Here is a 12,714-nt window from a genome sequence, read left to right on the forward strand (position 1 = left end):
TGCAACCCTAAGCAAAAGGGGTTCCAGCTGATGCTACACAGAAGTGAAAGGCCTAACAGGTTCCCCAATAAAGCCCAGGTATCTCAGCGCCACTTCAAGGTGGAGCCTCCCCTCTGAGTTTGGAGGCAGAAGCCCTAGGACGAGACTCCCACGCAGAAGGGACCCCGGCCCTTCTCTGCCCTCCTGCCTCACCTACCCCGCCCCCATCAGACCACCTGAACCCTGGGGACACACAAGAACTCCATCCCCAGCACCACCCCAGGCTCCTCTGCAGAGCTGGCGCCAGGGCTTGGGTGGGAGGTCCTGACTGTGACAGGCCCCAAGCCCAGGGCCAGGCATGAGCACAGGCTTCACGGCGGGCCTGGGGTCAGGCGAGTGCCCCCACATGTAGAGCGCCAGGGCTCACACACAAGCATCCTGGCACCATACATAAGCAAACCATCCTGGCCCCAGGCTGTCCACGCACGGGCACGTGGCACCTCTACCTCGGGTGCATCCTCACTGGGGCTGCCGGACAGTGTGAGCAGCTGGCCACATCGCCAGACCAGCATCCTGGGTGGGGCCTGCTCTCCAGGCTGCCTCCCAACGCGGCAGCCACAAAGCCCGCGGTGGTTGGAAGCCCCCCAAGCGGGGACGAGAGAGGAAACACAACTCTGAAAACGGCGTCTTCCTTGACAGACATCAGAGGGCACGTTCTCAGGGCACTCGTGTGAACAGGGAGGTTGCTCTAACCCACTCACTACTGGACCCCAGGAGGTGGAAGCCCTGGAAACCAGCCCGGGGTGGCAGGAGAGGCCCCCATGCAGCCGTCACGCAAGAATGACCACATTTTCCAAATCCAAAGCCGAGAGGACCCCAGATGACTGTCTGACAGTCTAACAACAAATACTGCATCTGGGTCAGCCCACCCAGGACACCATCCGGAGTCCTGAACCTCGGGCACCAGGCGCCCCAGAGCTTGTGCAGGCAGGGCCCTCGGGAGGGACCCACCACAGCGCTGGTGCTGGCTGGGGCAGGCTCGGGGCCCCCATTGACATCGGCGCTCCTCTCCCGCTTGGCCTCCTCCAGGTCGGTCACAGTGCCCGGGCCCTTCTTTTTCTTGAGCTTGGCCAGGATGGAGGACTCGCGCTCTGGAAAGGGGGGCATCTCCTCCAAGACAGTCGCCTGGCGGGAAAGGAGCCCAGGTCGGCAGGGCACAAAGCCCCATGGCCTCCAGCCCCTACCCAGGGCGGCCTGGGGATGGGGCAGTGGGACGGCGGGGGTGGGGGGGACAGGGGGAAACGGTGGGGGACGACAGGGACCAGGTGGCCCGGGGATGGGGTGGAATGGGGGGACGGGGATAGTGAGGGGGGATGGGGGGCTGGGGGGGACAGGGGGGTCGCACCAGGATATCGGTGCTGGCGACGGTGCTGAGCCGCAGGTACTCGACCGCACGCTGCTGCAGCTCCACGTCGGCGTTCTTCAGCTGGCTGTCGCTGCGCAGCACGTCCTGGATGGTGCCCTTCACCTCCGGGAAGAGGTTCACGAACTTGATGTAGGTGGACAGGAGGAGTGCCCTGGTGGGCACGCTGCACAGGTGGAACTTGGAATGCAGCAGGTGGAACTGGGTCAGGGGGCTGCAGGGCGGGGGGGCACACGGGCACAGAGTCACTGCCTCTCCCTGGGTCAGGGGGCTGCGGGGCGGGGGGGGCACGGGCACAGGGTCACCGCCTCTCGGTCTCACGCCGCGCCACGCCCGCCCTGCCTGAGCCCCCAGGACGGGGGGGCCGGGAGCGAAGAGGAGCCCCACCCTCGCCAGGACCTGCACGTTTCCAGCTCCAGGCCGAGTACAGGCTCCCCTGAAACAGCGTCGGCCACTGGCCACACCTCCTTTCCCCCAGAATCCCTATGTTCCGCACAGTCGTCCTCAACGGACGTGCCCTCGCTCCGGGCTGTCCGAGGACTTCCAGACATCAGCTGGCCTCAACCAGGCATCAGTCGAGAGCCTCACCTGGACCTCGGGTCCCCTGCTATCAGGTTCCCGAACTCCCCGAGGATGTAGCCGCCAACTTTGACCAGGTTCTCATGGCAGGCCGAGGCCTGCAGCGCCTGTGGAGGAGCACGCCGTGAACCCAGCGCCCAGAGCTCACGCACAGGTGGAGGCAGCACGGGCTCGGGCTCCGGAGAAAGCGGCCAAGCTGCGTGAGGAACCAGGAGTGCGGCCCAGGAGCCTTCCCAGGGAGCCTGTGCACATGGCCACAGTCCCCAGAGCCTCCTGAGCCCTCTGCCCCCCCTCCAACCACACTGCCCACCCCGTTCCCTGCTCCCGGCCACTTCAGCAGAAGGGTCAGTAGCAAGGGAGCCCGGGGACAGGTCCATGGTCGATCCCACCCCTTCAACAGGAGCTGCTCCCAAAAATTACGGTTTAGACCCTGGACAGGGGCAGGGGCACATGGAGGCCAGTGGGAGCCCCCTGCCCTGGGCAGCTTGCTCAGGCAGCCTCTGGCCAACCAAGAGCACCTCACCCGGGGCAGCCATGTGGAAATCAGGGAGACGTGGCACTGAGACGCCCGTGGAGGTGGACGCGGGCCCAGAGCTGGCAGGGAAGCAGGGAGGGCCGGCGCACCTCGAACACAGTCTTGGCGGCGTAACCCTGCACGTCGTCCCGGTTGATGACGATCTGTATAACGCGGTACCACACCTCTTCACTAACGTAGTCGCCGGCAATGCGGATCAGGTTCAGGATGGTGTCCACGTACCACGTGTAGTCCACCGCGTACTTCTCTGCCAGAATGGCCACCTTCAGCACCTGCAGGGCACGGCCACCCAGGAAGGGACTCAGGAGGATCTGAACCCGCACCAGAGCGCCCCCCAGCTTCTCCAAGGAATCCCGAAAGTTTAAGGTTCCAGGACAGATGCAGAGGACACGCAAAGCAGAACAGAGAGTAAGTGAAATGGATTCTGCAAGAGGCACAGTGGGCCCTTCCCACCCCACCCGCACTTAGCCGCCCAGGAAGCCACGCCCACACCCACGCCAGTGAGCCCCACTGGGACAGCTCGCCGGCCAACCAGCCCTTCTCACTTGCTGCCTGTTCTCTGCTGCCCGGGGGTGCCTGCTCCAGGCTGTGGGAAGCAGGCCCCTCGCCTCCCCAGGCACAGCCTCCGCTTGCACGGAGCCGCCCTGGGCAGCATCGACGGCGGACCCAGAGCCCAGCCCTCTGGCGGCGGAGGCCCTCACACCCACCTTGCCCCTGGCCTGACCTCCTGACCACGCCCCAGAGCCCGGTCTACCCGCTGTGCGCCTCCTCTGGCCTCCACGTCGACCCTGCATAACGAGCCCCGAGGCCATCCTGGAGCACCCGCCTTGTCAGTGCCCTCGGCTTCAAGTCCTCCAAGCCCAGAGCTGCCCCTAAAGCTGGACACTGGAGGCCCCTCACCGCACGCTGGCCCCAGTGCCCACACGCCCGCTCCCTTGGGGCTGAGCCCCGTGCCTCCGGGGCCTCTGCAGGGGAGGTGGAGAGTGAGGATCAGGGCCTCCGCAGAGTGACTCCAAGAAACTGGAGCTCTACTGAGAACGCTGACAAAAAAGCTGAGCACAGCACAGCACTCTCCTCCAGCCCGCAGCAGACCCCGTGAAGAAGCGCCTCAGCCCAGATGCGAGCGCGGAGGCCCCGACGACGGAGGCCGCAAGACTCACAATCTCTTCTCGGATGGAGTAGTCCGCCGTCTCCAGGTAGCTCAGCATCTCAGCCACGATCTGCTGGGCGTTGCTGCGGTCGCACATGGCGTAGAGGAGGTCCACGGCCCGCTGCCGCACGCTCACATCCCGCTCCGTCTGGGGGTGAGCACAGGAGCAGCAGCATGAGGGCGGCTGGGCGGGTGCGGGGGGTCTCCCTCCGTCCCAGTGCCCCCCTTGGAGCTCGGCCCCCTCACCATCCCAGTCCGGCGTCCTGCGGAGCCCTAACCGCCACGCGCTAACCACTGCCCCGGCTCCTGCTCTGTCCCCGGCGTGGGGGGCGGGGGGGCGCGCGGGTCAAAGGCCACCCACTGTGTGGTCACAGACCGGCCCCTTCTGCGTCACCTGGGAGCCCGTGACTGTGCCAACTCCCAGCCCCACCCCAGACCCTGAGAAGTGAGGGCGCAGCCGCTCCGCGGCTCTGGAGAGCGGGAGAGGCGCTGCCGGGAGCCGCCACAGCCCACACGGGCGTCTTTCTGACCCAGGCAGCGACTAGAAGAAACACCACAACCACCCAGGCGTAATTCAAAACACCAGAAAGCAAATTCCAAACGCTTGTAAGCCCTCGCGTTCAAAACTCACACCAAAAATGTCTATTAAGTACACGTAAACCCAAAGGAACAGGGTCAGACCTGTTCTCAGCTCTAGCGCAGGAGCCGGGCGGCAGCTTGTAACTCCCCCGCCCGCCTTCAGCTTTCTGACGTGCACGACCAGCTGTGTCTGACCCTGAGGAACAAACCTCACGAAGCAGGAGCTCCTGCTCTGGCATCTGAATTCCCTGGGAAAGCAAATATCCTTTCCCAAAGAGTGCGTTTTCTTGCAAATACGGACAAAGTATCTTATCCTTCTACCAGGAAGACCAGACTCGCCGATCTCACTGTTCTTCTTTCTTTGGCTTTGAACCAATCTCCATTCTTACTGCAGGTCTGCTCACGTGCCAGACCCAGTGGGAGGTGCCCACGTGCGCCCAGCCTCTCCGGGGCAGAGTGCAGAACCACCCAGGGGCCGAGCGTGTAGGATCCCGGAGCCCACAAGTAGCTCCCACCCGGCCTGAGAGACAGGGGAGAGAGGGCGCTTGCCTTCAGGGCGTTGATGACCGTCTCGATGTGCGTCTTGACCGCCTCGTGGGAGAACTCGGAGCTGGCCAGCGTGCACATGCTCTCCAGGGCCAGGTAGCGCAGGTTCGTCTCCCGGTGCTGCAGGAACTGGCCCAGCTGGTTGCAGGCCCGCACCAGCAGGTTCGGCTCGCTGCACAGACGGGAGAGGCGGGTGGGCAGGGAGTCCCCGCTTGGCCAGGGCTGCCGTCTGAGCCACCACGGCCTCCCAGGACGCGAGGCCTGACGCTCACTTTGGCCAATACCACATGAGGACCCCCAGAGCGCTTCCGAGTGCATCCACGGGACCCACCTCCAGAGGGCCAAGGGCGGCCAGGAGCCTGAGCCCCCACACCAAACTGGCCAAGGGACCCGAGTTTTCATCATGCCTCGACCAGAGGTGACACGCTCAGCCAGAGAGCCCGCCTGGCTGACGGGATGAAAGCCCCAACGTGGAGAAGGCGAGCGCAGGTGGGGACGGTGCACAGAGGTCACTGGTGTCAAGCGCCAGCTCCATGCACCACGGGGATTTGGGGGGGGGGGTCTTTGCTCGCTTTTCACTCTGTCCTCGTGACATCTGCGCCCTTCAGACACGGCCAAGACTGGCACACCCCCCGGCAGGGGAGCTTGCTAACAGTGCCCAGTCCGTGGAACCACGGCACTCTGGTGGGTGCACCTGCTGGGACCTGGAAACACCCCCACCCCACCCTGCGTGGCCTCCACACACCTCCCTGCCACAACCTCAACCCACGCAACCCGCAGGACACACACTCACGCTGGTGCCTGGGTGGCCCGGGGAGCGGATGGCCCGGTGGAACGCCCAGGAGAAGGGGAGCCCCCAGGAGAGGCGAGAGCGTGGCGCCCAGCTGCGTGTGGAGGGCAGGGGCAGAGCGCGCGCAGGCCCACCTGTCGTGGTGGATGACCAGGCTGATGGCCTCGAAGAGCACGGCGTTCTTGGCGTTGGAGTGCTGCACCTTCTTGGACTTGGGCGGCTCCTGGGCTTTGTTGAGAATCGCCTCCAGGCACTCGGTCAGGCGGCCACGCACTGCAGGGTCTTCTGGGCAAAACAGACAGCCGTTGGCCAACTCCCCGCAGCCCGCCCTGCCCCAGCCCCGGTAACCCTTGCCTCCCGCCTGTCGACAGAAGGCGAGGATCCCGACTCAAACGCTGAGGCTGCCTAAGTCAAGAGGCTTTGACGGCCAGGGACACAAGTCTTTGCTGAAATACAGATCATATAAGCTGAGGAAAATAAAATCCCAGTGACAGAACACCCGGCATGACGGTCTGGCGGGGGCGGGGAGGGATGAAGGGGCCCCCACTGCCTGCCACCAAGAGAAGCAGAGACACGCGAAGAGCAGCGAGAACAGAAGGAAGTTCAGCTTCTAGTCAAAGCAGACCAAGAAAGACTAAGGAAGTAGTAAAAACACGAGAACTCCAGAAACAACCACCGCCTGCCTCCAAAGCAGCTGTTCAGCGCCACGCGAGGCAGGGCGGCCCCCAGGCACCTGGGCGGGGGGCCGGCAGGGTTCCTGAGGCCGCCCGGGGCGGGGCGGGGCTGAAAGGAGGAGGCGACAGTGAGACTCACCCCCAGGGGCTCCGAGCTGCCCCAGCCTGGGAGGAAGAAGGCAGCGGCCAGTTCCACCAAGAGAACCACTGCCCTGCTGCGGGGTGGAGGCCCGCCAGCAGGAGGGGTGAGGCCTCATGGAGCCCCGCACCTGCTCAGCTCTGCTGCAGGGCGAGCAGCTCACACTTAGTATAAAAAACACTCAGGACACAAAGTGACTTGAATTTAACAGACATACCCTGTACAAAAACAAATGAAAGCTAAAGTGCGGAGGTTACAACAAGAAAGCCATCTTGGTAGGAGGCAATCTGGAAGCATGGAACAGAAACTCATGAGCGTTCTCAAACCAGTGGTTCTAGTTACTTGCCATAGTTTAAAATAAAGCAAACGTAACAATATCCATGACATGCACTTTAAAGTAACACACACAGTTTTGGATGTGAAGTTTCAACCGGTTTCAAGAATTATTTTAAAAGACTGTTTCAAAAACCCACAGGGATCTGACCCCGCACGTGCAGAACGCACAGAAGCAGAGCTCAGCCCAGTCGCAGTGGAGTGAGCGTCCTCGACCAGCTGCTCCGGGAAAGCCAAGGGCTGTGAGAGCATCAGAGGCCCAGAGAGCCGGCGCCGGCGCCAGGAGAGCGGAGGGTGGCGTGTTAAGAGGCCGCAGCAGGCCCTCCCCAGGCTCTGCGCGGCTGTTACCTGGGGGCGGGTAGCACTGCAGGAGCCGCAGGAGCTTGACCGACAGCCAGGGGGCCGGGACAAAGTAGTAGGTGTAGTCCTGCAGGTCCGTGGAGGCCGACGTCACGATCTGCGAAGAGGCACAGCGAGGGGGCTCGGGGCTGGCGTCCCCGAGGGCCCCACGCCGCGCGCTAAGGACAGACACGCTCGGCCCGGTCTGAGGGGCAGGAGCACAGCCCCCAGCCCCAGAGGAGCCGCCACACAAGGGCAGCCCCGCCCCCAGGGACACGGGCCTGCGGCACCCAGCCCGCCAGCAACCCCGCCCTCAGGACCCAGGCCCCCAGAGCCTGGGTGGGAGCCCCACCCTTCCCGCCTGGCCCCACGCCCCGCCGCCCTCAGGGCAGGCCCCGCGGGCACAGGGCCTCCACTCTCACCCCCACCACCTGCGCCACAGAGTCAGGGCACATGACACACGGCGCCCCCGTGCACACGGGGACGGCACACACCCACACACCCACACACCCGCAAACCCGCTGCACGTGCCTCCCCACACCCCACGGCAGGGGCTCGGAGCGGCTCCCCTCACAGAGCTCAGCCGTGACGCTAGGTCACCTGAAACAGGTGAGTTCCAGGCCGGGCAGAGCAGCGGGGAGCCCAGCAGAAGCAGCCGGGGTGCAGGCACATGGAGCGGACCCGGCCACGCCTGACCACGCCACCACGGGGACACAGCCGCCACCCCGGGCCGCCTTTCCAATGCCCCTCAGGCAGCTGAACCAGGCTCAGAGTTAAACTCAGAGCATTAAATGCACATATTTGAAACAAATACAAAAACAGAAGTATTGAAGAATTAATCTCAAGGGTTTGGAAGAGACTAGCAAATTAGCCCAAAGATAGTGGAGAAAAGAAAACAATAAAGATAGAAGCAGAAAGTGATAAGGTACAAAAATCAAAACAGGACCAACAAAGTCAAAGAAATTCTTAGATACTTGACAAGATAAATCAAGCAAAACGAAAGGGCAAATATCCAACAGCAAACTGAAGACGGGCCAACAGAGGGACTTCTGCCCATACACCTGAGCGTTTACCTAAGTTAGCAAACGGTTAAGAAAATGCCACTTAACAAAACTGATAAAAGAAAATCTGAAGCCTTGTTACTTAATAAATTGAATCCATAATTAGCGGTTGCCCCACAAAGAAAACCCTAAGTTCACATGGCTTCACCAGTTAATTAATAAAATTGTTAGCAAAGATATAAAAAGGAATTTCCTTAATGTGGCAAAGGACATGGACGTGGTTAAAACCTGCCAATGTCATACTTAACAGCGAAACATCAAAGGCTTTCCCTTCAAAGTAGAAAAACACACCAATCACCTTTCACTTCAACACTGCAGGGAAGGTCCGAGTTGGAGCAATAAAGCAGAAAGGAAAAGAGCTGCCCTTGTCCACGGAACACACAACGGAACAGAAAGACGCAAAGCAGTCTACAGACACCACTGCCAGCTCTGAGGGGTGAGTCTGGCAAGGTTGCCAACATCAAGATCAGTATACAAAGTCCACCAGCACAAACCAGCACAGAATTTTATGAGAACATTTTTAAGGTATCACTGAGAAGAGCATCTTTAAAATAAAGTATATAAAGATAAGTTAAACAAAAATAACAGAACCTCTCCTTGAAAAGCTATGACGCGTATTTGACAGGAACTAAAGACTAAGTGACTGGGGAGACACACCGCGGCCACAGGCGCCAGCGCCTTAAGGCTGCGAAGACGTGGATTCTCCCAAAACCGACCTACAGGCACAGGTGGCCCCCATGGGACTCTGGGGGCGGGAGTCACTGGTGTCACTGGACATCAAATTAACCCAAAGTCAAGTCACTGGCGCCAAGACACACAGAGAACCAGAGGTGCTCAGCACAGACAGCGGTGTCTGCGCAACGGCAGGTTACTTCACAGTGAAACCAGGGTCTGCGTGGAGGGAGGCGCCTTCGCAGCGGTGCTGGGACGACAGGACTCAAGAAAAAGCCTCACCACACAGTGATGCCGGGTCAGCTGGACTGGCGACCTACAGTGAGCCCTCAGAATAGGGACAGACCACACGTCTGGGGACACAAAGGCGTTAACCCCAGGGGAAAGGATCAGGAAGCCTGAATATATTAAAACATGGGGTTTCTGATCAGAGAAGACTTCACCAGAGTGAGATGGCAAGGTACAGAGCAGGACGAGATGTTTAAACACAGAGCAGGCTGAACCACATAAAGTTGCTGTCATATTTGCAGATCAGTAACGGTTACAGTGAAGAGGAGCTAAAAAGCCTCTTGATGAAAGTGAAAGAGGAGAGTGAAAAAGTTAGCCTAAAGCTCAACATTCAGAAAACAAAGATCATGGCATCTGGTCCCATCACTTCATGGGAAATAGATGGGGAAACAGTGGAAACAGTGTCAGACTTTATTTTGGGGGGCACCAAAATCACTGCAGATGGTGACTGCAGCCATGAAATTAAAAGACACTTACTCCTTGAAAGAAAAGTTATGACCAACCTAGATAGTATATTCAAAAGCGGAGACATTACTTTGCCGACTAAGGTCCGTCTAGTCAAGGCTATGGTTTTTCCCGTGGTCATGTATGGATGTGAGAGTTGGACTGTGAAGAAGGCTGAGCGCCGAAGAATTGATGCTTTTGAACTGTGGTGTTGGAGAAGACTCTTGAGAGTCCCTTGGACTGCAAGGACATCCAACCAGTCCATTCTGAAGGAGATCAGCCCTGGGTGTTCTTTGGAAGGAGTGATGCTAAAGCTGAAACTCCTATACTTTGGCCACCTCATGCGAAGAGTTGACTCATTGGAAAAGACTCTGATGCTGGGAAGGGATTGGGGGCAGGAGGAGAAGGGGATGACCGAGGATGAGATGGCTGGATGGCATCACGGACTCGATGGACGTGAGTCTGAGTGAACTCCGCGAGTTGGTGATGGACAGGGAGGCCTGGCGTGCTGCGATTCATGGAGTCGCAAAGAGTCGGACACGACTGAGCGACTGAACTGAACTGAATGGTTAAATTTTCCACAGTTTATTGTGATCCACACAGTCAAAGGCTTTGGCATAGTCAATAAAGCAGAAATAGATGTTTTTCTAGAACTCTCTTGCTTTTTCCATGATCCAGTGGATGGTGGCAATTTGATCTCTGGTTCCTCTGCCTTTTCTAAAACCAGGTTGAACATCAGGGAGTTCACGGTTCACGTATTGCTGAAGCTTGGCCTGGAGAATTTTGAGCATTACTTTACTAGCATGTGAGATGAGTGCAACTGTGCGGTAGTTTGAGCACTCTTTGGCATTGCCTTTCTTTGGAATTGGAATGAAAACTGACCTTTTCCAGTCCTGTGGCCACTGCTGAGTTTTCCAAATTTGCTGGCATATTGAGTGCAGCACTGTCACAGCATCATCTTTCAGGATTTGAAACAGCTCAACTGGAATTCCATCACCTCCACTAGCTTTGTTTGTAGTGATGCTTTCTAAGGCCCACTTGACTTCACATTCCAGGATGTCTGGCTCTAGGTGAGTGATCACACCATCGTGATTATCTGGGTCGTGAAGATCTTTTTTGTACAGTTCTTCTGTGTATTCTTACCACCTCTTCTTAATATCTTCTGCTTCTGTTAGGTCCATACCATTTCTGTCCTTTATCAAGCCCATCTTTGCATGAAATGTTCCCTTGGTATCTCTAATTTTCTTGAAGAGATCTTAAGTCTTTCCCATTCTGTTGTTTTCCTCTATTTCTTTGCATCGATCGCTGAGGAAGGCTTTCTTATCTCTCCTTGCTATTCTTTGGAACTCTGCATTCAGATGCTTATATCTTTCCCTTTCTCCTTTGCTTTTTGCCTCTCTTCTTTTCACAGCTATTTGTAAGGCCTCCCCAGACAGCCATTTTGCTTTTTTGCATTTCTTTTCCATGGAGATGGTCTTGATCCCTGTCTCCTGTACAATGTCATGAACCTCATTCCATAGTTCATCAGGCACTCTATCTATCAGATCTAGGCCCTTAAATCCATTTCTCACTTCCACTGTATAATCATAAGGGATTTGATTTAGGTCATACTTGAATGGTGTAGCGGTTTTCCCTACTTTCTTCAACAGTCAGCTCCTGGTCTTGTTTTTGCTGACTGTATAGAGCTTCTCCATCTTTGGCTGCATAGAATATAATCAATCTGATTTCGGTGTTGACCATCTGGTGATGTCCATGTGTAGAGTCTTCTCTTGTGTTGTTGGAAGAGGGTGTTTGCTATGACCAGTGTGTTCTTTTGACAAAACTCTATTAGCCTTTGCCCTGCTTCATTCTGTATTCCAAGGCCAAATTTGCCTGTTACTCCAGGTGTTTCTTGACTTCCTACTTTTGCATTCCAGTCCCCCAGTTAGAACTGGACATGGAACAACAAACTGGTTCCAAATAGGAAAAGGAGTACGTCAAGGCTGTATATTGTCAACCTGCTTATTTAACTTATATGCAGAGTACATCATGAGAAATGCTGGGCTGGAAGAAGCACAAGCTGGAATCAAGATTGCCGGGAGAAATATCAATCACCTCAGATATGCATATTGACACCACCCTTATGGCAGAAAGGGAAGAGGAGCTAAAGAGCCTCTTGATGAAATTGAAAGAGGAGAGTAAAAAGGTTGACTTAAAGCTCAACATTCAGAAAACTAAGTGAGTGAAGTTGCTCAGTCGTGTCCGACTCTTTGCGACCCCATGGACATAGCCCACCAGGCTCCTCCGTCCATGGGATTCTCCAGGCAAGAATATTGGCAAGAAAACAAAGATCATGGCATCCAGTCCCATCACTTCATGGGAAATAGATGGGGAAACAGTGGAAACAGTGTCAGACTTTATTTTTGGGGCTCCAAAATCACTGCAGATGGTGACTGCAGCCATGAAATTAAAAGACACTTATTCCTTGGGAAAAAAGTTATGACCAACCTAGAGAGCATATTAAAAACCAGAGACGTTACTTTGCCAACAAAGGTCCGTCTAGTCAAGGCTATGGTTTTTCCCGTGGTCATGTACGGATGTGAGAGCTGGACTGTGAAGAAAGCTGAGTGCCAAAGAATTGATGCTTTTGAACTGTGGTGTTGGAGAAGACTCTTGAGAGTCCCTTGGACTGCAAGGAGATCCAACCAGCCCATCCTAAAGGAGATCAGTCCTGGGTGTTCACTGGAAGGACGGATGCTGAAGCTGAAACTCCAATACTTTGGCCACCTCATGCGAACAGCTAACTCATTGGGAAAGACCCTGATCCTGGGAGGGATTGGGGGCAGGAGGAGGAGGGGACGACAGAGGATGAGATGGCTGGATGGCATCACCAAGTCGATGGACACGAGTTTGAGTAAACTCCGGGAGTTGGTGATGGACAGGGAGGCCTGGCATGCTTTGATTCATGGGGTCGGAAAGAGTCAGACACGACTGAGCGACTGAACTGAACTGAACTGAATGGTTAAATGTTGGAAATTTTGTCTGGTTTAACCCAGTCTAACCAAGAAAGTGTTCGTATCTGAAAAACACAAAGAGGAAGTTTCCGTGGCAGCCCACACTTCCACTGCAGGGCGAGGGGGTTCCGCCCTGGTCGGGAACCGAGGCCCCACTCGCCGGGAGGTGGTTTAGCTGCTCAGTCGTGTC

General features: G+C 57.0%; 1 protein-coding gene across 3 annotated transcripts in view; it reads right to left on the reverse strand.

The window, feature by feature from the left end:
• The window catches only part of AP2A2 (adaptor related protein complex 2 subunit alpha 2), a 68,570-nt gene that overhangs the window by 10,763 nt on the left and 45,093 nt on the right, over positions 1-12,714 (reverse strand). Inside the window, exons 7-14 of one of the 3 annotated variants that reach the window (XM_052662558.1) lie at positions 7,076-7,184; positions 5,716-5,863; positions 4,801-4,963; positions 3,677-3,820; positions 2,606-2,788; positions 1,991-2,088; positions 1,385-1,616; positions 991-1,164 (exon numbers count right to left, since the gene is read on the reverse strand). In XM_052662558.1, coding sequence (XP_052518518.1) covers positions 991-1,164; positions 1,385-1,616; positions 1,991-2,088; positions 2,606-2,788; positions 3,677-3,820; positions 4,801-4,963; positions 5,716-5,863; positions 7,076-7,184 — 1,251 coding nt within the window. Of the gene's footprint in view, positions 1-990; positions 1,165-1,384; positions 1,617-1,990; positions 2,089-2,605; positions 2,789-3,676; positions 3,821-4,794; positions 4,964-5,715; positions 5,867-7,075; positions 7,185-12,714 lie in introns of all 3 variants that reach the window. The other 2 variants (XM_052662557.1, XM_052662559.1) reach the window with 2 other exon arrangements.

Source organism: Budorcas taxicolor, chromosome 25 (genome assembly GCF_023091745.1).
Source record: "Budorcas taxicolor isolate Tak-1 chromosome 25, Takin1.1, whole genome shotgun sequence".
Classification (NCBI taxonomy): Eukaryota; Metazoa; Chordata; class Mammalia; order Artiodactyla; family Bovidae; genus Budorcas; species Budorcas taxicolor.